Source organism: Manacus candei, unplaced genomic scaffold (genome assembly GCF_025592945.1).
Source record: "Manacus candei isolate 608988 ecotype Guabito, Panama unplaced genomic scaffold, ASM2559294v1 h1tg000049l, whole genome shotgun sequence".
NCBI classification, from domain to species: domain Eukaryota; kingdom Metazoa; phylum Chordata; class Aves; order Passeriformes; family Pipridae; genus Manacus; species Manacus candei.
Genome location: NW_026138097.1, coordinates 3,603,253 through 3,623,873, shown reverse-complemented (window position 1 = coordinate 3,623,873; position 20,621 = coordinate 3,603,253). Strand labels below are relative to the sequence as shown.

At 39.7% G+C, this 20,621-nt stretch overlaps 1 protein-coding gene across 15 annotated transcripts in view; it reads left to right on the top strand.

The window, feature by feature from the left end:
• PDE1C (phosphodiesterase 1C) overlaps nucleotides 1-20,621 on the top strand; it is a 327,224-nt gene that overhangs the window by 293,111 nt on the left and 13,492 nt on the right. For 2 of the 15 annotated variants that reach the window (XM_051798725.1, XM_051798720.1), the window contains one exon: nucleotides 12,560-15,842. The exons of the other annotated variants lie outside the window; for them this stretch is intronic. In XM_051798725.1, coding sequence (XP_051654685.1) covers nucleotides 12,560-12,573 — 14 coding nt within the window. In that variant the 3' untranslated portion in view covers nucleotides 12,574-15,842. Of the gene's footprint in view, nucleotides 1-12,559; nucleotides 15,843-20,621 lie in introns of those variants that run through there. 15 annotated transcript variants of the gene reach the window in all.

Sequence of the window (20,621 nt, the reverse complement as noted above, 5' to 3'; positions counted from 1 at the left end):
TCTTTTTTTGCAATTTCTTTTTTTTGCTCATGAAACTAACAACAAATGAGAAAATTATTCTTCCCCACTTCAGACTAGATATAAGGAAGAAATTTTTACAGTGATGGTAGGCAAACAGTGGAACAGTTTGTTCAGTGAGGTGGTAGATACTACATCCCTGGAGACTTTCAAGGCCAGGTTGAACAGGGCTCTGAGCAACCTGACCTAGTTGAAGATGTCCCTGCTTATTGCAGGGGAGTCTTACTAGATGACCTTTAAAGGTCCCTTCCAACCCAAACTATTCTGATTGCATGATTCTGTAATTACCACTTTCACAGAGTATTTCTACCACCTCCTCATTTTTTTTCTCACTGGGAAGAGATTCTGCAATGTTTATGCAAAGGTTTCAGTGTAACTCTTTGTTCCAGGGACCAAAATGCAGTTTATTCAATCAAATATACTCTTTCAGCTACAAACTATAGACAAATAAAAGGTTCCCTTTTTGTGTGTTTGTCCTGACAACTTATTATTTCAGTGGTAACATGCACATTTTAGCACAGAAATATACAGGATATTTACATGTTCAACAGCTGCTGCATGCGGTGAAAGCCTGTGCCCGGGGTATGTGTGATGAGCAATGCTCCCACCTCGTGGTCAAATCGAAATCCTGCGTTTTGACAGGTCTTTGTTTCAGTACTACATTCTTCTATGCAGTGCAACACAATAGAATATAGTATAGTCACTATAAAATAATGTAATATAATACAAGATGCAGCCTTTTAAATATGTGGACTGTATTACAGGCTTACCAGAAATTGAGGTTTTAGCTTGCTTTATTCGATTTTGTTAAGATATACTGTTGCTTCACAGTAGTAAAAAGCCTTTCCTATATGTCCTATACAGTGCCTATGCTGACATGTAGAGCTGCCTTTTGGTCTTAATTTTTCTTGATAATCATTCCTTGACCAGCAAGTGAAAAATTCCCTGATTATTAAGTAAAAATATGGGACCTTCATTTCCTTCTGTCCCAGTTGTCCCAAAAATCAAGTGACAGAGTGGCTGGCACAGAATGTTGTTATCTGAGAATGCCTTTGGTACAGGAACATAGTGGTGTGAAGAAGCTATGATGGTGGCTCCACAATTATACAGACAAAGAATAATTAACAAGATTCTTCACAGTTTCATTTGGCAACGCTGCTCACCCATTTAAGAATTGCCTGTCTTTGCAGCCTCCTGCAAGATACAGTTTTTGTATGTGTCAATCTAGCCAAGACTGCTACATAGCAATGAACACTAAGCAGAATTCTGATGAAAACCTGCTTATGTAATATATGTAATGCTCGTGGTTTTTTAAAACAGGTTACTCAAGCGTATAAGTTATGAGCATTTGGCTATGTCTTCTTGAGAAAGGTAAAAAGGTAAATTTCAGGTCATATAAATAATGGTGCTCTTTCTAATTCTGTTCCAAAAATAAGCTGATCTCTCCATTATTGTCAGAAGAAAAAGTTAATAAGGCAGACACGTATTTCTCCTTGCTGCTTGATAGTGCTCTTGATATTAGATGTCATAATCTGGCAACAGTGGCAAATTGGAATTACAGGAGTGTAAGACTACTTCTAAAGACAGTGTCCTTCCATTTCTCAGTTCTTTTTTATGGCCTGTTAGATGAATTGCATTAGAGATTATTGCCTCAGGTTACAAATCAGAAAGTTTTGTACTGTTAGCTTCTGGAAAAGCTTGCTTGTAACATGAAGGCATTTTGCTATCCAAAAAGACATATTTCAGCATAATTTATCTCTACTGAAGAATTGTTCCATAGTAGTGCAGTGTAGAATAACTTGAGGGCGAAAAAGCTTCTGTGCTTTTTAAAATCCTTTTTGTGCTCTTTTGAAAAAATGAGTGTGTCTAATTTAGCAAGTGGCACCTGAGGCAAGCTGGAATTTGCATAGAAGAATGCATTCTGAAGGTTTTATGCAGTTTTAATAATGTAATTTATGGCAATTTTAATAGAAGATTAACATGATGTGATGTGATCTTTGAAGCTCAATTCAAAGTACATTACTAGCATCTAGACGGGGCAAACAGTACATCCCCAAGGTACCTTTTATAAATATGCAGATGATTTTGCAACTTGACAGGTTTTGGTGTGTATGTAAATCTTATGGAAAGTGCCTGGTTTTCCTTTCATGTTGAGACTTTCATGTGCCTGCTTTCCATTGTTCAGGCCATAGGAGCTAGATACCTAGTTTTTAGGATGCTTGATTGCTTTTTGCTTCTATTTCACATGAAGTCACAAATATATGTGACAATTTGAAAAATTGTGAATACAATTTGTCTTGATTTAAGCAAATATTTGGAATATCCAGTTACATGGTGGAAAAACACATAATCACTGAGGGTAACTTAACTAGGGTTTTTTGAGGGTTTTATGGGGAACATTTTTTCACATTACTTCTGGTCCTTTACATACAGTTCTACTCAGAGATGGCATATGGTTGCATTGCTTCACAGGGATAACATTCATGTTCCTTGAGGCATATAGGAATGTGTAACTTATACAGAACATTGCAGAAATTCCTCCTTGATTTTTCACCGTCAGCTCTTCTATTGCACCAGTCAGGGAATAGAGATCTGTGACCTTGCTTCTGTTATAATCCTTAGCCCATTTAGGAAAATTTGCCTGTGCAATAATGTATAGAAATTCTCTGCTTCAGCAAGAGGAGAGTCCTCCTTGCTCCCCAGCTCCATAAATTTATGTTGTATCTAGTGACAATCAGGCCTCTTTTTCCTGATATAGCACTTAGCCCTGAAAGAGAAACAAGATCATGTCCAAGGGGAATGACTGAAGAGAAGGAAGAATATGAAATGGCTCTTCAAAAGACGTTGGTGACCTTTAAATTGCATCTTATCCCTTGTTCCCCTTATCCCCTTGTTCCCCTCGCAGAACAACTACCTTCCAATTTGAGCATACCAGCTACAGGTGTCTTACCTGCTAGGGACTCTGACAAGGTGTGGCATCCTACCCCGAAGCAGAAAGGAACATGCAGGTGCGCAGATACTCATAGTCCAAAAGTGTAATCTTTATTACTTACAATCATTACTTGATCCATCGCTAGACAATTAATTCTTTTCTCTGCTTCTAAACAACTTCTTTGCTGTTCTTAACTTCAAAACCTGGGACTTGGAGGCAATAATAAATGTAGAAGAAAGACAGCAAGTGTTATTAGTTGTAGAGTGGTATTTTGTGTCAGGCTAAAGCATTTAGGAGCTTAAGTCTAATTCAAAAGAAGTGATTGTCAAAAATTGAAGAGATACTGAAAAAATCCAAATGAGAATTTTTGCTTTGGGGTGATGTTTCACATTTTTAGCCAGCTTTAAGTAAATGGTAAAAATAACAAGTTTTGTTTGAGTTAGATGAAAATGTCACCTTGATCATTCATTTCCTCTCTACCACCCCACCAAAAAAGCCCCTACTCTGCAACAAACATTTTTGCCAGGAGACAAAAAACCCACTTACTTGTGTCTGACTCAGAGCTAAGCATTATACTGATTTTTCAGTTTAGTCACTGAACCAAAGAAGCTGCTATTTGCCCTGTGCTTATTACACAATTCTGATTACGTATGTGGCTGAAAACTTTGTTGGCTTCAATTATCCTTCTACCTGTGGAATATTGTATTTTGTTTGCATGGCAAGGTGTTGGTAGTAGGAAGGGCTACAGGGGTGGCTTCTCTGAGAAACTGCTAGAAGTTTCCCCATTTCTGACAGAGCCAGTTCCAGTCAGCTTCAAGACCACTGAGCAAGGCCAAGGCCATCAGTGATAGTGGTAGAACCTCTGGGGTAACAAATTTAAGAAGGGGGAAAAGTTACTGTGCCAAAGAAATTGCATCAGAGAAGAGAGGGGAGAGAAACAGCCCTGCAGACACCAAGGTTAGTGAAGAAGGAGGGGGGGAGGAGGTGCACCTGATGCTAAAGCAGGTGAAGACCATGGTGAGGCAGGCTGTGCCTCTGCAGCCCACAGAGGTCCACAGTGGAGCAGAAATCCACCTGCAGCCTCTGGAGGACCCTATACTGGAGCAGGTGAATGCCCAAAGAAGGCTCTGACCCCATAGGAAGGCTCCTGTGACCCCAGGGAAAGAGGAGCCCACACTGAAGCAGGACTTGTGACCCCATGTGGGACCCACATTGGAGCAGTCTGTTCCTGAGGGGCTGAGCCCCATGGAAGGGTCACACATTGGAGGAGTTCATGAAGACCTGCAGCCTGTGGGAATGACTCACACTGGAGAAGTTTGTAGAGGACTGTCTTCTGTGGGAGGGACCCCACGCTGGAGCAGGGAAAGAGTGTGAGGAGTCCTTCCCATGAGGAGAAAAGAGCAGCAGAGACAATGTATGATGCCCTGACCATAATCTCCATTCCCTGTTCCCCTGTGCCCTGTGGAGGAGTAGGTAGAGAATCAAGAATAAAGTTAAGCCCAGGAAGGAGGGAGGTGTGGGAGGAAGGGCTTTAAGATTTTGTTTTACTTAACAATATCCTACTCTAATTTCATCAGTAATAAATCAATTTCCCCAAGTCAAGTATATTTTATGTGTGACAGTAGTTGGTGAATGATCTCTCCCTGCCCTTTTCTTAAACCATGACTTATATATTCTCTCCCCATGTTCAGTGAGGAGGAGAGTGATAAAGTGACACCTTGTGTCCAGCCAAGGTCAACCCACCACTCATCCTTCTTGTGCCTTGAAAAGCACTGGGGGTTTTTTTCTGTCCACATCTCTTTATGAAAACAGTGATCTAACTTTTGCCCCAAACATGATCAGAGCTTTGAATTATGTTTGCTTATCAAATGTAGAATAAACTTTAGGACTTAATCTTTTAGATAGCTTTACATACTAAGTGTCTAATTTCTTTCATACATGCTTATGCAGGAAACTCAAACATTATTTGGTGTAACCAAACCTTTGTCAATGCATTCATTGTGGTTTTGTCTGATTTTATGTATTTCCATAATATGTTGGTAGGGAAACAACATATATGAAAACAAAACTAATCTCTTTTGTCACTGATGTTATCCCAGGCCAAGTGTAATGCAAGCTGTCAAGCAAACATAAAACTCAACATCAATATGAACAGGACTAGAAATTGTTTGGCATCATGAATGATTTAGAGATAATTATGTACCAAAGCTCCAAAATCAGAATACTTTCTATGCTAATGCCATTTCCTCTCCTAGCAAAATGAATGTTAAGCACTTGGGTTGTCTGCTAAATTAGAGTGATGGTATTTAAATTCACTTACAAAATAAGTATTCAAAACTTTTTCCCAACAGTATTTATTCTTGTTTTCCCTTGCTTTAAACAGGATGTGGGCATCTTTGAGTAACATTTTGTTTTCTTAAAAAAAACCCAAACAAAACCACTAAAATTTCTCATCCATTAAAAATACGAATAACAGAGATGAATTAGCTTGTAATGCGTATTTCTTCTTTATTTCATTGATCTTCTGAACTTTGTTTCTTAGACCTCATACATCTCTGGTGCAATGGAAGGAAGAAAATACCATAAGCATGTAGAATTTATTTCTTCATCACCTTATATTATCTTTGAAAAGGCTTTCAAATGCCTTTAGCAGGAGACAGGATCATCCAGTGCTGAGAACTGAGCACTTAGATTTTCAACATCTTCATTTTATTTTGAGCACTAGGAAAAGCTATAACAGTGCTTTTCAGGTGGAAAAGCTACAGATTATGACTGAGTCCACTTTAGCACTCAGGAAGACAAGAAATAGCCAGGTTTTGGGGAAGAAGTTTACAAAAATTAAAAGGTACTTCTGCAAAATGCTGAGTGAGTCCACAAAGGAATTAAAGGCGATAGATTAAGTGATCTGCTCCAGCAACTGCAAATACTTCCATCATTGGTAGTAGGAAAGATAATAAATGTGTTATCTGAGATGCAATTACTCAGACTACTATTTCACCTCATTGCGCACTACATCAGTAGTAATTGTTTTATGAAATCAAAGACCATACAGGAATTTGTCATTTCTTTTGTTATTTCACCCAGTGTCTGGATGGAATTGGGTGCTGTGGGAGAGAAGATCTTGGAATTAATAGTCTTATCCTGAAAAACCTGGGCTTTTAGTAAGTGAGGGTAGAAGCTGCTTTCAAACACCATGTCATCTTCGCTATAAACACATGAACAACCATGCTGGGTCAGACCAAAAGTCCCTTTAGCTCTCCATCACATACCTGACAACATTTCATAGCAGAGATCTTAATGAAAAAAGAACAAAACCAGCACAATGTGTGTGTCCTCCCCACCCCCCCCTGCAGCTTTCTGTGTTCCAGAGAGCCAAGGTAGAAGTCAAATCTCTAACTTCAACTCTGATGGATATTTCTTCCATTACTTTGTCTAATTAACTGTAGAACCCTGGTACTTTTGTGTACTGGACACTGAGGTAATACAATTCAAAATTTACTTAGGCATTAGGTGACAAATCACATCTTTTTATTGGTTTCAAATTTATTATTATTATCGATAATTTCATTTGGCAACTCCCTTCTTGGACCGTGAGGAACAATGAGTGATTGTTCCCTTTTACATTCTTGGTGCCACTCATAATTTCATTTACTTTTTATTAGAGTCTCTTGCAACTTTCTCTTTTCAGGCTAAAGAGTCATAACACATAAAGTTTGTGTATTCAGCCTTCCTTCAAGTACAACCCTTTTGCTATCTTCTGTTTGTGTTAGCATGTAACACTAGCAGTTGTGTTACACACAGAGTTGTTGGGATGTGACCACAGAATCTGATTTTAATAGAAATGAGAAAACCCGTAGGATTCAGTTTTTTCCCCTAAATTTTCAACAGTGTAATCCTGGATAATTGTGGTGTCATCATGTGCTTCCTTCAGAATTAAGTATGGTTATAATGCTGCGGAAATGCATATTTGAGCAGGGAAAACAGGGACTGCAAACAAACCTCACAAACACTTTCATTCAAAAGGACTCAAGCATGCTAAGTAGCTTGTGGGAAAAAAAAACCCACCTGCCCACAGAATTCTTACTCCATATGACACTGTCCTGCAGTTTGCATTCAGCATTTATTCTTTTTAGGAGAGAAAAGAGATTTTTCATTTAAAGGCACTTTGAAAATCATATCTTGTCCTGATAGCCTGACCTGGCTCTGGAGGCCATGGGGAGTTGTCCTGAGCCCTCTCTGGGCAGCGCTGTGCTTTTAGGAGCTGGAGAGGAAGGAATGGAGGTAAAGGGCAGGCATTTATTTGGAGCAGCAAAGCTGGCCACCTTCAGAAGCAACACTGTGAGGGGTCAGCTCTCCACTTCTGTTGGTGCAACCAGCGTCACACCTGTGATGTACACTCAGTGAGGAGCATGAGTCAGTACAGAACAAGTGATGTTTTCGAGTTAGTCTAAACTCTCATGTGAGTCTAAATGCTTCCGGGGTTCTGTTCCTGTCCTCCAACTGGGTGGTAGATTTTGAAAGTTTGCATTAGACAGGCATAGTAAATACCAACTGTTAAAATTTGTAGTTCTTTTAAGACCTTGGACTCCAAATAATTTTTTATCACTAAAAGAGAGGTAAATATGTGAGAACTGACAGTCAGCTTCCTTGCTATATGGATATACTCATATGCTGAGTAATTCTGTGTGAAGAAAATGCAAACCACAGTGTATTTTCACTTCTGTACATCAGTCTGTATAGATACATAGTTTCATAGTCCAGCAAGCAGAAGTTAAAAATGCTTTAATATAAGCTACAAATTGATAGCAGAAATGGACTTAATAATCTCCTTTTGGTGGGTGCTAGTATCACATGAAGGGCTGTAGAAGTCATGAGCATTTACATTAGTGATTAAAGGGAAGGCCAATACTCAACCTTGACAAACAAAGTAAGTTTGTCAGTGTCACTGAAGGACTGACGTACATTCAGGCAAGGCTACTTCAGTTAATGATGTTGCCAAGTGAACTACTTCCTGTATACAGAACACTCCATATTCATTCTTTTTCCTCTTTCAATTACCTCTATGGATACATGCTATATTTGCACTAGAACTATTGTGTTTAAATGAGAGAGAGGCTGAGTCACAGCCAAAGTTAAGGTCATTGTAGGGAAACTGAATTATATCCAGAGGGAAATTTGGCTAGAAAACCAGCACATCTGCTCCATCAAGGTAGAAAAACAATTCAAAGCAAATGCTACAATGGAATGTTCTTACTGGAGTTGATGATGTAGCTAACGGAAAGAAAAAGCAATATATCATAGAATGTTAAGGGGCTGGAATGGACTTTAAAAATCATCTAGTCCCAAATTCCCCTGCCATGGGCAGGGACACCTTCCACTAGACCAAGTTACTCAAGGTCTTGTCCAACCTGGCTTTGAACACTGACTGGGTTGGGGCATCTACAACCTTTGTGGGTTGACTCAGTTCTCTACTGGAAACTTCTAGAGTCCAGAAAAAACCATTGCATTTTCCCTTGTTTCATTAATGGAGATGGGAGGGGTTAAAATTCTTGTGCGTATGGATGGCATAGGAAAAAGACCATGTGTTGGGTGGTACTCTGAGCTCTGTTTCATAGTCCTGGTGTAATTCAGCAAATCCTTTAAGAGATTCAAATATGTTATTTAGTCCACCCACCCCAAATGATTACCTTTCCTTCTGGGCCAGTCTTTTCTCTTTAAAATGTTACATGTCTAACGATACATGTCACAGGATTGTTATGATCCTGTTAAGGACAGTAAATCAGACTGAACCTTTTAGTTGGGAAACATTAGGGAAGTGTGGTACTTTTGTTATGGCTGTTACCATTTCCTGTTGTAGTCTAAATAAATCCAATGAAATGCTGAAAGCTTAGTTTTTTAAAACAGTGTCTTAGAATTGCATCAGTGAGCAATTTACAAGGTCCCCATGCTATCTGTGCAGAAGAAAAAGATACCAACTCACTAATAGATCAGTGCAGCCAATGTATACATTCATCACAGACAATGCAATCCAGCAGAAAAGATCTTTGTTTTGGCAATCCTTTTTCTCCTTTGCCCAAATACTACTTTAAAAAAAAAAAAAAATCTATATCTTCATCTACATCTATATAATCTACATATACAAACACATAGATAAACAGGTTTCCTGAAAGGAACCAAAAGACATTCTGATATAATCACATCTTCCCAGGCATACCCAGACCTTACAGATGAATCCATCTCTCTTTGGGCTGAATCTTCTTGGTTGCACTTTCTAACTCTGATGACATAAGCATTGTCGGAATAACTGTAGCTAAGCAGGGTGGACAGCCAATATAGAGTAAAATATTCATGTCCCTGTTTGAAGTTTTTCCAGAGGATTTCTAGAGAGGTATATGAGGACAATTGGATAGAGTGCCCTCTTTAAATAGAAACTGTCTTCTTACATTAGAAATAACAAAAAAGTTTTCTTGTCTACATTTCTTCCTCAGGATCTGTTCATTGTGTGAGGTGCTGTTCAAGGCACGAACCCCACTCAAACACGAACAAGTGCCAGAGCGGAATTACCGTTTATTCAAACTGCCTAGGTTTAAATACCACGCCTGAACATGTCACGTGACCCTCTAACCAATGACAATCAAATATTGTCTGAGAACCCGGGAGACCACAACTCCCATGGTTCATTGCTGCATTCTTCCTACCACATCTCCCCCCCTTTTTATTAACAAGTTGAGAAACAATACATTTTTAACATTCTTATTATAACAAATCTTATTTCAACTAATTATAAAAAACAGGGCCTATCGTCACAAGGCCTTTATTGAACTGTTTACAGCTTTATTGGTTCGTGCAATATTCAAACAATCTCAAATTACCCAGGGTTTGTAGGTGTGGATAACCTTTTATCTGAGGGTGACTTTGTGTAATGGCATCATTTTTATTAAAAAGGGAAATGTGTTGGGTTGTAGATGTTGTGTCTGACGTGCTGTTGTTTGAAGTAGTGTTTAAGACGTCTTGCTATAAAGTGTACTTGCGTTCACACACACATACATGCGTCCACTCAACTTTCCCATTCATACTCCGGTGGCCACTGTTTCATTCTCTCCTTACACATGCACTCTTAAACCCTTTATTGTGTTTGACTCATGGAGTTTTGGTTCTGTATTGGTTACTGTTTATATGTTTATTTTGGTTCTGTTGTATCATTTATTGCTTCTTTGTGATTATCCCTGTTTTAAGGAAATGTTAATGTAGATTTACACACATAGGGAACAGACCCATATCTCTTTCCCCCCCCCTTTTTTTTTTTTTTTATGGAATTCTGAAAAAGGATTTATTTTTTCCAACTTTTCACATCTAGTTACAAACAATAAAAAGTAACAGATGTTAAAGAAAAAATAGTATGTGCTTTGAGTGAATAGCAAAGTGCCTGGAAGGCAGCATGGTGAGGAGACACCACTCTCTTTAATTATCTGCCTTAAATCCTTGATCACCTCGTATGATAAAGCTTGGTACTGGGGGCCTTGCCGGGGTCGATTTATAACAGGGCATGCATTTACCACTTTCCAATCACCCACATGAGATGCTTCCTCCCTGCATTTATCCCATAAACCTATGGAGGGACCTCTACCCAATCCTGAAGCTGTTTCTCCTTGTGTGTCCTCTATAGACTCGCTGTCCATTTGTCCATCATAGTCATTCTCCTCCCTTCCCGGCAAAACGCCTGAACCTGGGGGTGGTGGCTTCACTTCCGGCGCACGGCAGGGGCAACATGGCGGTGCCTCTGGTGCCACTCTCCTTCTGCACGTTGACTGTGCAACCGCCGTGTAACGGTCACCCCGTAACGGTCCAGGGGTAGACGCTGCTCTGTAACAGTCCTCGGCTCCAGCAGCACTACTTGCTGCTCTGTATGGTATGGTCTCAACTGCAGCCATGGGCGCTGGCATAAAGCCAGTATCCCCCCCCGCTGCCATGCTCATGCTGCCAGCCCCCAAGACATGCTCCTTCACACCACACGCTGCCACTGCACTGTTCCCCCCAAGGGCTCCCCCTCCCCCCCATCCCCCCTGACCAACGTGCATTCTCCCCCTGCCCCACTCGGTCGGTGGGGGGGCTGGGGTTGAAGGGGGGGGGTTGAGGGGAAAGGAGTGAGGAAGGGGGAAGTCCACTCTCCCGGGTGCATTTGCCTTTCTGTAGTGCTTATTCAAGGCTATCATAATGTCTTTCCATGTAGCCAAATTCTTGAGGGCGTCTGTTTTTCCCTCACTGGCTTTTTCAATAATTTTGTTCCCTATTTTCCTCCAAGTTGACACTTGACAAGGTTCAGTCAGAGGTAATGCAATTTCATGCAACGAAATCCAATGTAACAAGTCCCATAACTTACTTTCTTCTACGGTTATACTCTGTTCTTGTAAAAGTTGAGAGATAGCTTCAGCTGTTTGTTTGATTTTTGGAGTATTTCCCTCCTGACGGGTAAACCACCCTCCCATATTCGCCAATTTTTGGTTACCTCTGTGCTGAAGCTCTGTTGTCCTTTCTTCTGGTCCTTTTTTCTTCCTTTTTTGTTCCTTTTCGCAGAGGTAACCCAGCGCACTGAATTCTTTCTTTTCTTCCTTTTGGTTTTGGCGATATGGACACCCCCGGACAGGTTCCCCAGAGCTTCTGCTCCTGGTTGCCGGTAACCTGCTGAAGTCCCTTATCGGACGACCATTTGAGGTGCTGTTCAAGGCACGAACCCCACTCAAACACGAACAAGAGCCAGAGCAGAATTACCGTTTATTCAAACTGCCTAGGTTTAAATACCACGCCTGAACATGTCACGTGACCCTCTAACCAATGACAATCAAATATTGTCTGAGAACCCGGGAGACCACAACTCCCATGGTTCATTGCTGCATTCTTCCTGCCACAATTGTGAAGATGCACTTGTGGTATAACTACATAGAAAACAGTTATGTTTGTACATTCAGGATAATGTTAGTCAAATATAGCGTAATTATGAGGCCAAAGGATTATAAATATTTGACAGAGGAGGCAAGCAGGTTCTAAACTGCACATATTTTGTTATGTCTTTGGCACCTCTCCATATGTAAGGCTATGCTTTTCACTGAAAGCTCATTGGGAGAAAAGAGTTTTTAAAATATAGTGCTCTTTTGTGTTTGGAGCATTTTCTTTGTTTAAACTCAAACCACATGGTACAATGCTGTTGCCTTCATAAGCAAAAAGATACTGAAAAAGCTGTTAAGCAAGGGTGATCAGAGAGCCCTACAGCAAAGAAACCTAATGGAATCTCTTGATCTAAACATGCTGGACTCTGTTACATAATCTTCTTGATGTCAAAGTTTAAATTCCAACTGGATTAGTCTGACTGCAATAGATTTTGATTCGTTCAGGACAGAATGATACTTCCAGTTGAGCCCATAAGAGGTATTGCCTTGGTGTGCCTCACCTTGCACCCTTTCAACAGTTAAGCAAAGCTGCACTACTTGCAGGAAATGAGGCTGTCTAAACTGATACCCTTCTTTCTACTTCCCAGATTATCTACCCCTTGGACAAAGGGGAGAAAGTCAGCATTTGACACTTTTCTTTTTGTTTTTTTTTTTTTTTTTCCAGATACAGAAGAGTAAAAATATGTTCAAAAAGAGACTGGAAATCACTTTCGTCATTTTATCTGAGCTTCTTCATTCCTGTTCTCCTCCTTCTGCAAAGACCAGTTTCTGAGAAAGGCATTAAACAACCTTTGAAACACTCTTCCTCCCACTGGCTACTTCTCAGCTAATGACTCTGGGTTCAAGGGTGGGGGCCTTGGTTTTTTTGATTATTTTGTTTTGATTTGGTGTCTCTTTCTTTTTCTTTCTTTCTTTCTTTCTTTCTTTCTTTCTTTCTTTCTTTCTTTCTTTCTTTCTTTCTTTCTTTCTTTTTTTATGTATGCATGTTTTTTGTTGTTGTTTTGGGAAGTTTTTTTGTTAAAAAATCAAGGTCAAATTTCCTGATGCAAATGGTTCCATATTTCCGGATAGGTCAAGCAAATAGAAGAGGGTCATCTTCAAAAGCTAGTATTGCCCTTTGCTATGACTCAGCTTGTGAAACCAACACTAGGATGATGCAAAAGAATATAAAAGAAATAAAAAAAAAAAGAAAACTTGATAATATTTTATTTTTACTCTTTTCCTTTTCCCTGAGAGTCTTTTCCAATTGCTAGTAGACAGAATTTGATATCAGTTTTACCCTTACTGTAGAAGATTTTCTTAAGAATGGTGAATCTGTAGAGTCATTTGATTATTCATTAGGGTTTGATATTATTCCCAGATAATACAATGATAGCAAAATGTTTTTGTTTCTAAACAGCAGGCAGATTCACTCAACCCTTGGTTTTGTTCTCTTTTTGCAGTTAGGACAGAAATAACCAATGAAAGTAATATTCTCTTGGGACAAATTCTGTTGTCAGACTCTCAGAGTATGTATTAATATATGTCTTGATGTGCCTGCTTAACTTGAGATTGCAGGTAATTAGCTGTTACCCACATTTTTTCATGGGCCACTAGTAATAGTTGTTTGTCTGACCTGAAGATCTAGGAGAAGAGGGACAGCAGGGCATCACATGGATCAGCTCTTAACTTTCATCTCAATGTGGTCTTTCATCACTGACTGAATGGATAGGCCAAAGAAAAGGAAAAGTGTTGTTGTATAAGTATGGACAGACAAAACTAAAATAAGAATGTATGAGAAACATCAAACACATATGTAAGTGGTTTTCTGGCTTGGGATCTTGATAGGGATCCACCTAATTGTATGAAATTTTGCCTGTCTATTCAGAAATTGAGATATGTACATGTACATACAACTGTTTTTGCTGAATACCTTTCTGTTCAGGATGACTTCTTGCTGTGTTAGTCACATATGTATTTTACAAGGAATCAGACTCCTGTCATGGACCTCTTCTGTGTAAAGAACATGCAAAACATTGGCTTAGGAAGCTAAATATTTGTTTCCATTTCATGTCCAAAAGCACAGAACTTTAAAACCAGAGTTTGGGGGCTGTTCCTGCTTAAATTGTGCATGTACAGGGATGAGCTTCCTGTGACACTAGTAAAAATTACATCAGTGAACTCAACCTAAATCCACATTTTAAATATGAATACCTTCTCACTTAAAAGTGTTTGTATCTGGGATTCTCATTATTGAGGCTAGAGACGTTTTGAGTTCTTTTTTTGTACACCAGAGTTTGAATTTGTTCAAAGCCAGAGACTTAGATTACGTTCATGCTGTGATAAGGTTGCACTTCAATTACATGTTCAGAAAGAAGTACATGAAGTTGTTAGAACACGCAGTTGTCTTCACTGAACCAGCTCATTTAAATAAAATATAAGGGGATATAGTGTTCCTGTTCATGAGTTCCTGGTTCAGTAGAAGCTCTGGGGTAAATTTTTGAGGAAAGTGGAGTGCTGGGAGGACAGTAGCTCCACTATCATCATTGAGCACATTCCATGTTGTGTGACAGGCAGAGGGCTGTGTCACACTTAGTGCTTTCCCGCCTCCTCTTTCCTCTCTTCCATCAGCATTCAGCCCCAATAAAAGAAGAATATAACTTCCAGCTCTGACCAGGGTCTTTGGAGGCACACTGATGAAATATCAGTAATGCAGAAGTAAATGCCGTAGTGGTGACTCAGTCTCTGCTTCGTAAGATTTCTTCCTGAGATCGGGGGGAACATACCCTAACCGAGTGTTTGGTCAGAGGTGCAGAATGATTTAGTCAATATTTAAGTTACCCTTACCTTTTATAGCGACTGAAGATGCCTTAGATTATGCACAGTAGAATAACAGTTGTAAAAAACACTAAATCTTTTTCTTCATCTGTTTCTGACATATGTATTTTCTTTCTTTCTGGGAGTGACTTCTTTCAAGACAGTAAGACCAAACAGCTTAATTCATGTCTGGTCAGTTCTTGTTTCTCATGCATGAGCACAAAGGTGTGAAGTCAGGTTGGAAAATGTTTTTCCTCTATTACTGGGGTTATTTACTATTGGTGGGAGCTAATAAGGGAAGTGGTGAATTTGCTGTTTCTTGGGGACTGCAGATCGGAGTTGCCATTCTAGAAGAGATGCTATAGGCAAAGTTATTGGTCTCAGCACACAGGTATACAGCAAAATGTTTTGTAATACATAGACAGTCAGTTTACATGCCCTGTTTTTAACTCATCTGTGTAAGGTACAGTAGATTATTAGCATTCTTAGAATGTTTTGTTGTCATGTAAAAAAAAAAAATCTGTGTAAAATCTATTAGCTAGGAGAATATATAAAGTGAAATCCAGAAATTGAAACCCTACAAAGGGATTAGGCCGGGTGACAGTATCTATTGTGGTGTTGCCTCCCAGGATCACACCTAGATTTCCTTACTTTGCCCCCGCAAACCTCCCTGAAATACTCTGCAGCACTGTGGTAGTGCATCACGAGCCAAAGGATGGTATGTTTAGACATGTCCCAGTTAAACTTGAGATCAGCCACTGTGCAAATGTGTAAAAAAAAATAAAAAATAATTTAAAAAATTACATAACTGCTTTCTCCTATTTTATTCCACAGAAGGAAACAATCAAAAAAAAGTGGAAAAATATTAGGTATTCATCAGCTAATGGCCTATTTTTATAAAAAGTGAGAAAGTATTTCTGGTTTTACATCTTTACCTAACTTTCCCTGGATATATAGAAATTATGTTTTCAGACACCTTCCTTTTCCAGCCTCAATAAGACTATACAAGCAATGAAAAAGCCAGAAAGTCTGCAAATATAGGGTCCATACCATTTGCCTCATGCTGAAATTTTACAGAATTATTTGGGAGCACCCACCTGTAGGCACGAAGGTGTCTTCTGGTGCCAGAGTGCTTTTTACAGAGGCTGGCATAGGCTAGGAAGCTGTGTGATAGAGACGGCACTCTTCTGCCTCTGCACAGAGGCTGCTAATGCTCTCAGAAAGCTCTGCCTTGCTGGAAGAGCACCATTTCTTCTGCTTCCCAAAAACTGTTGTATAATTTAGGAGGGGGGATCAGGCACTTTACCTTCTTAAAATAGAGAAGGATGCTATTGCAAGTATCCCTATAAGTGTTTTGTATTTTGTCTGGGACTGGTGTCCAGGGAACTAGCAGACCTTTGACTCACGGTGACATAGTGCTTGAACTCCTGTACACCTTATAATAAAAAAAAAGTGTCAATATGTTTTCATAGAATCAGAATTGTTTGAGTTGGAAGGGACGTAGAGGACATATAAAGGTTATCTGTTCTAACACCCCTGCAGTAAGCAGGGATATCTTCAACTAGATCAGCTTGCTCAGAGCCCCATCCAACTTGACCTTGAAAGCTGGGCATCTACTGCCTCTCTGGGCAACCTGTTCCAGTGTCTCACCACCCTCATTGTATTCTGTTCATTATTTAAATGGCTCAAAGGGTGACAGTTCACTGGGCTGCAGTGATTTGAACCATGCATTTCTGTGACAATATGCAAGAACTATTCACACATGAGAAAGAAGGTATTTGTTTATTTTTAATTTTTTTTTTTATGTACAAACCTGTGATGTGCCCTCTCAAAATACTGAAGTCAGCAGCTTTCCTTACTGTTGTGACCCACCCAAGAAAGGTTAGGGTAACCAAGGTTATTAGTAAATCCCTTGGAGTGGATTAGAGTGAAATGACAGTGAATAATCAGTGTTTGTAAACATATATGTGTAGGGTTTATTTTGCAGCAATTTTATTTCAAAGGGTAAACAGGTATGTGGCCGTTTTGGTTGTTATCATTCTATAGCAATACAGCAATATTAAAGCATCTATAGCAATAAGGCAACATTAGAACATAGCAATATGATACTATTAAAGCATAGCAATATTAAAGCATAGCAATATAGCACTATTATTAAAGCATAGCAATATTAAGGCATCTATAGCAATATCATCCACAGCAATATAGCAATCATTAGAGCATAAGGATAACACTTAAGGAAATGCATAGGGGAGGAAAAGGGAAAGAAAGGATAAAGGTGGAAAGAGATATATATATATATATATAGTCACCACCCGCGGGGTCCAGCGATGAAACTTGGTAGTTGCAGCTTCAATGTCTGTTAGTTGAAGTGGTGGTCTTGATCCGTTGGGGCTGGGAGAAGCACCCCCCCAAAACTCAAAGAAGTTATGAGTTATTACACACTTCTAGCTCAGGTGGGAATACCTTGTACCTCCCCGGGGTGGGGAGTTAAACAATTGGTAGAGCCATGGGCCATGCTATGAGCCTCTTCTTAGCCTCTTCCCTTCCTCAGGCTGGTATCTGCACCCATGATAGCTGGACAATGGCACCCACTTATCTGATCCTACAACAGTATTCAGGGGGTGTAGTTGGCTTTGCTGGATGAGCAGCTGCTTCTTTTCAGTTTGCAGACAGTCTTTTGGTGATCTTAGAATGTGTAAATCATTACCTGTTTCAGTCTCTGACATTTACAAATTATATAATATTTTTTTCCAAAAGTATATGGTCAGATATGTTTAATTATAAAAGATTATTGATATTACTAAATTTTCCATGTTTGAGAAAAAAGATAGATACCAGAAGCTAATTTTTTTTTCTGGTAATAAGTGGTAGATTTAAAAAAAAGAAATTTTGCAATTTTAGACTTAAAACATATTTCAGAGCAGTTAGTCTAAGCAGACTGATGCGCATCTAAAAGCGCAGCCTTTTGTATAGCTCAAGCTGGTGTAAACGTACTACCTATTAATACAGTAGGATGTTTAGCATCAGAATGAATCTGACATTTGTGAGTCTAGTTCCTGACAAGTGAATTAAGGAGGCAGATTCCTTTTTCTAGGTGTTTCTTTTTTTAAGCATAAATTTTGTGATTGAAAAGAAGCTTTCCAAAATGTAGTTGATATATGCTGTGTTTCTGCAAACTGCTCTTTGAGCATGCAAATGTTTGCATATGTACTTGCAAAGTCTTAGAAGCTCAATCTTACAAGCAAGTATATTTCAAACTAGATAGCTGATAGTGCTGTGCTGCTTTGTAATCAGAAGGTCCGTGAGCTCACCTAGCTAAAGGCAAATGTCACCTCAATTTGCTGTTAATCCTTGCAATTTCTGCAATGGCTCCCAAATCTGGCTTTTAATTAAAAAGCACAGTAGCCTATCCAAATTAGAAAAGACAGAACCTGACAAGTAAAGTACTTATTTTGCTTTAACTAGAATAAACAGATATATTTCCAGGAACTTGCAAGATGCTCTTAAGTATTTCTTATTGTCCCCTTTTCCTTCACATTTGTGCTGGTTTAAGATTTAACCAGCAGGGGAAATGAACTCAACTCAAAGGAGAGATTATAAGTCAGAATAACAATTTATTAAAATAATACAGTAAGTACAATCATACAAACAAACAATTAGTCTTAACCCACAAAACCCAAATGTATAACCCAGCACCCTGGGGCATGAACAAAGTGGTGTTCCTTGGCCCCCCCCTTGAGTCCAAAGTAAAGGGAGAAGGGAAAAAACCTGCTGGTGGGAGAGCTGTTGCAGTCTGGTCAAAAGTGGTGATTGCAGTCCAGTTGAGGGTAGTGGTCTCAGTCTGGTTGAGGGCGATGAGCTGCAGTCTTCCTCTCCTCTGGATCCCACGAGTGGTAGAAAAGTTCTGAAACTCCAGGTTTATATATTCTCCAGTTCAGGCAGGAATGGTCAATCCTTCCCTCAGAGCAGGGAATTCCATAAAAGGAATGGTCAATCCTTCCCTCAGAGTGGGGAATTCCATAAAAGGGTATGAGGATGCTCAGAGCGGGGAATTCCATAAAAGGGTATGAGGACAGGATGTAGCAGTACGTTCGGATACATGTCTGGAATAAAGACAAGTGCCAAAAATACTCAAGCACACAAAATATCTTTTATTACAGTGAGAATAATAATAATAGTAATAAACTTAGCAAGAGGGATTAAAAACTAAAAAAGGATACAAAGTAACTATCTTATCGGGTGGCATTAAAACAAATACTATGAACAGCATTTAATACAGTATTAACTAGTGAAAAGGGATACCAAAAAAGGATCTTAACACAATATTATGGATAACACAATATTGGTTAGTAAAAAGGGAAACTAAAGGAAAAATACTATAAACATAAAAGGGGAATTAAAGGAACACTAAAAGGATATTAAAAAAAGTTTGTTCTCTCAGTTGCTTCCTATCAAAAAACTGTGCTTACCCACACAGACAGGCCAGGGCTGTCAGGATCTGCAGCAGCTGGTCGGTGCCCGTGCTTAGCGGGCGTCCCCGCGGAGTAACACAGTCTCGGTGGTAGGATGAGTATCGCTCAACTCAGCAGCTCTGACACCCCATTTTTATCAGCTCTACATTACACTACGTAGGGCCAGTACGTAGTATAAGGTGATGCCTGAGTGGCAGCCAAACACCGCCTAATCATTACCTAATGGCAACAGTCTGCACATGCCCTACTTGTAGGGCAAGGGGCGAGCGACCCCTGCCCACATAATCTTCCTCCCATCATCATCTTTCTCACCCCTATGTATGACCTCTACCATTGTGTTTCAAGGGTAGATGTATCTATCTTGCAATATGTAGCAAAACCAAGGAAGAACTCAGCTCTGATAATAGGGGATATCAAGCTGACTTGCTAAAAAGCACAATGGACCTTACAATTAGCTTGTGCCATGAAGTTACATTGTACCATACTCTAGCTGGTTTCACATCCTAATATGATTCCGTTCTCACGCCTCTATGCTCCATTGATCATCTAATTCAAAAGTACCCCCCTTACACAGGAACATCCCCCCACAGGTAGGCCCCTCCCCTCCCCCTTGACAACAGTTTCTGGGAAATGGCATGGAGGGCCATAGAATACACAGTTTTGGGCTATACCTATCCAGTGATGAATCGGTCCCAGTTGTTCTAACTAGGACAACATTTATCTTAAAATAATGAAACTCCTCATCCTCTGATGATCATACCGTATTTTAGCCATTTATACTCAGCAAATGACAGTATAATTGACTCCTTTTCTCTTACACTTTTTTAATCCTCACCTAACAATTAAAAACAGAACAATGCTGTGCTTTCACATGTGTGAAACCAGTGCTGATCTCAGAGCTGTGCTGGCATGGTGTCTGAACATCAGCACTCAAAAGCAGAAATATGCTGGCTGAGGAAGAGAAGGAACCCTGTGGCACTGATTCCACACAAATCGCTTCAGGGAGTTGACATCAATGCTGGTCAGATAGAAAAGAGGGAAAAACCCCTGTGCTTTCATATTTTAAGACATAAATTCTTCTTTCTCTGAAGTGGGTACAGAGGTTTTTTCCCACTTGTGTTACCCACAACATGAGCAGGTCTGCTCAGTCTCAGTTCAGTGTCAATTGTGCATCCTAATATGGTGCTTCTCCTGCTTCCATGGATAGACAAGTTTCGTGATCCCAAATATCCCTTTTCCTGTCTGATTACTTGGTCAAAGCAGGACCAGCGTGGGTACCACTGCCAATGACATTATTTTCAGTTAAAATTAAATGCTGTCTGTGCATTTTCACTTGCTGAGGCTGCCTTCCTGTTGCTGCAACATCCCTTTTGGCCTCTAGCAAGCACAGAGAGTTCTGCTCTGAAACCAAGCGGGACCGGATGCAAGCCTGTCTTTGAGGCATTAGCTCTTCCT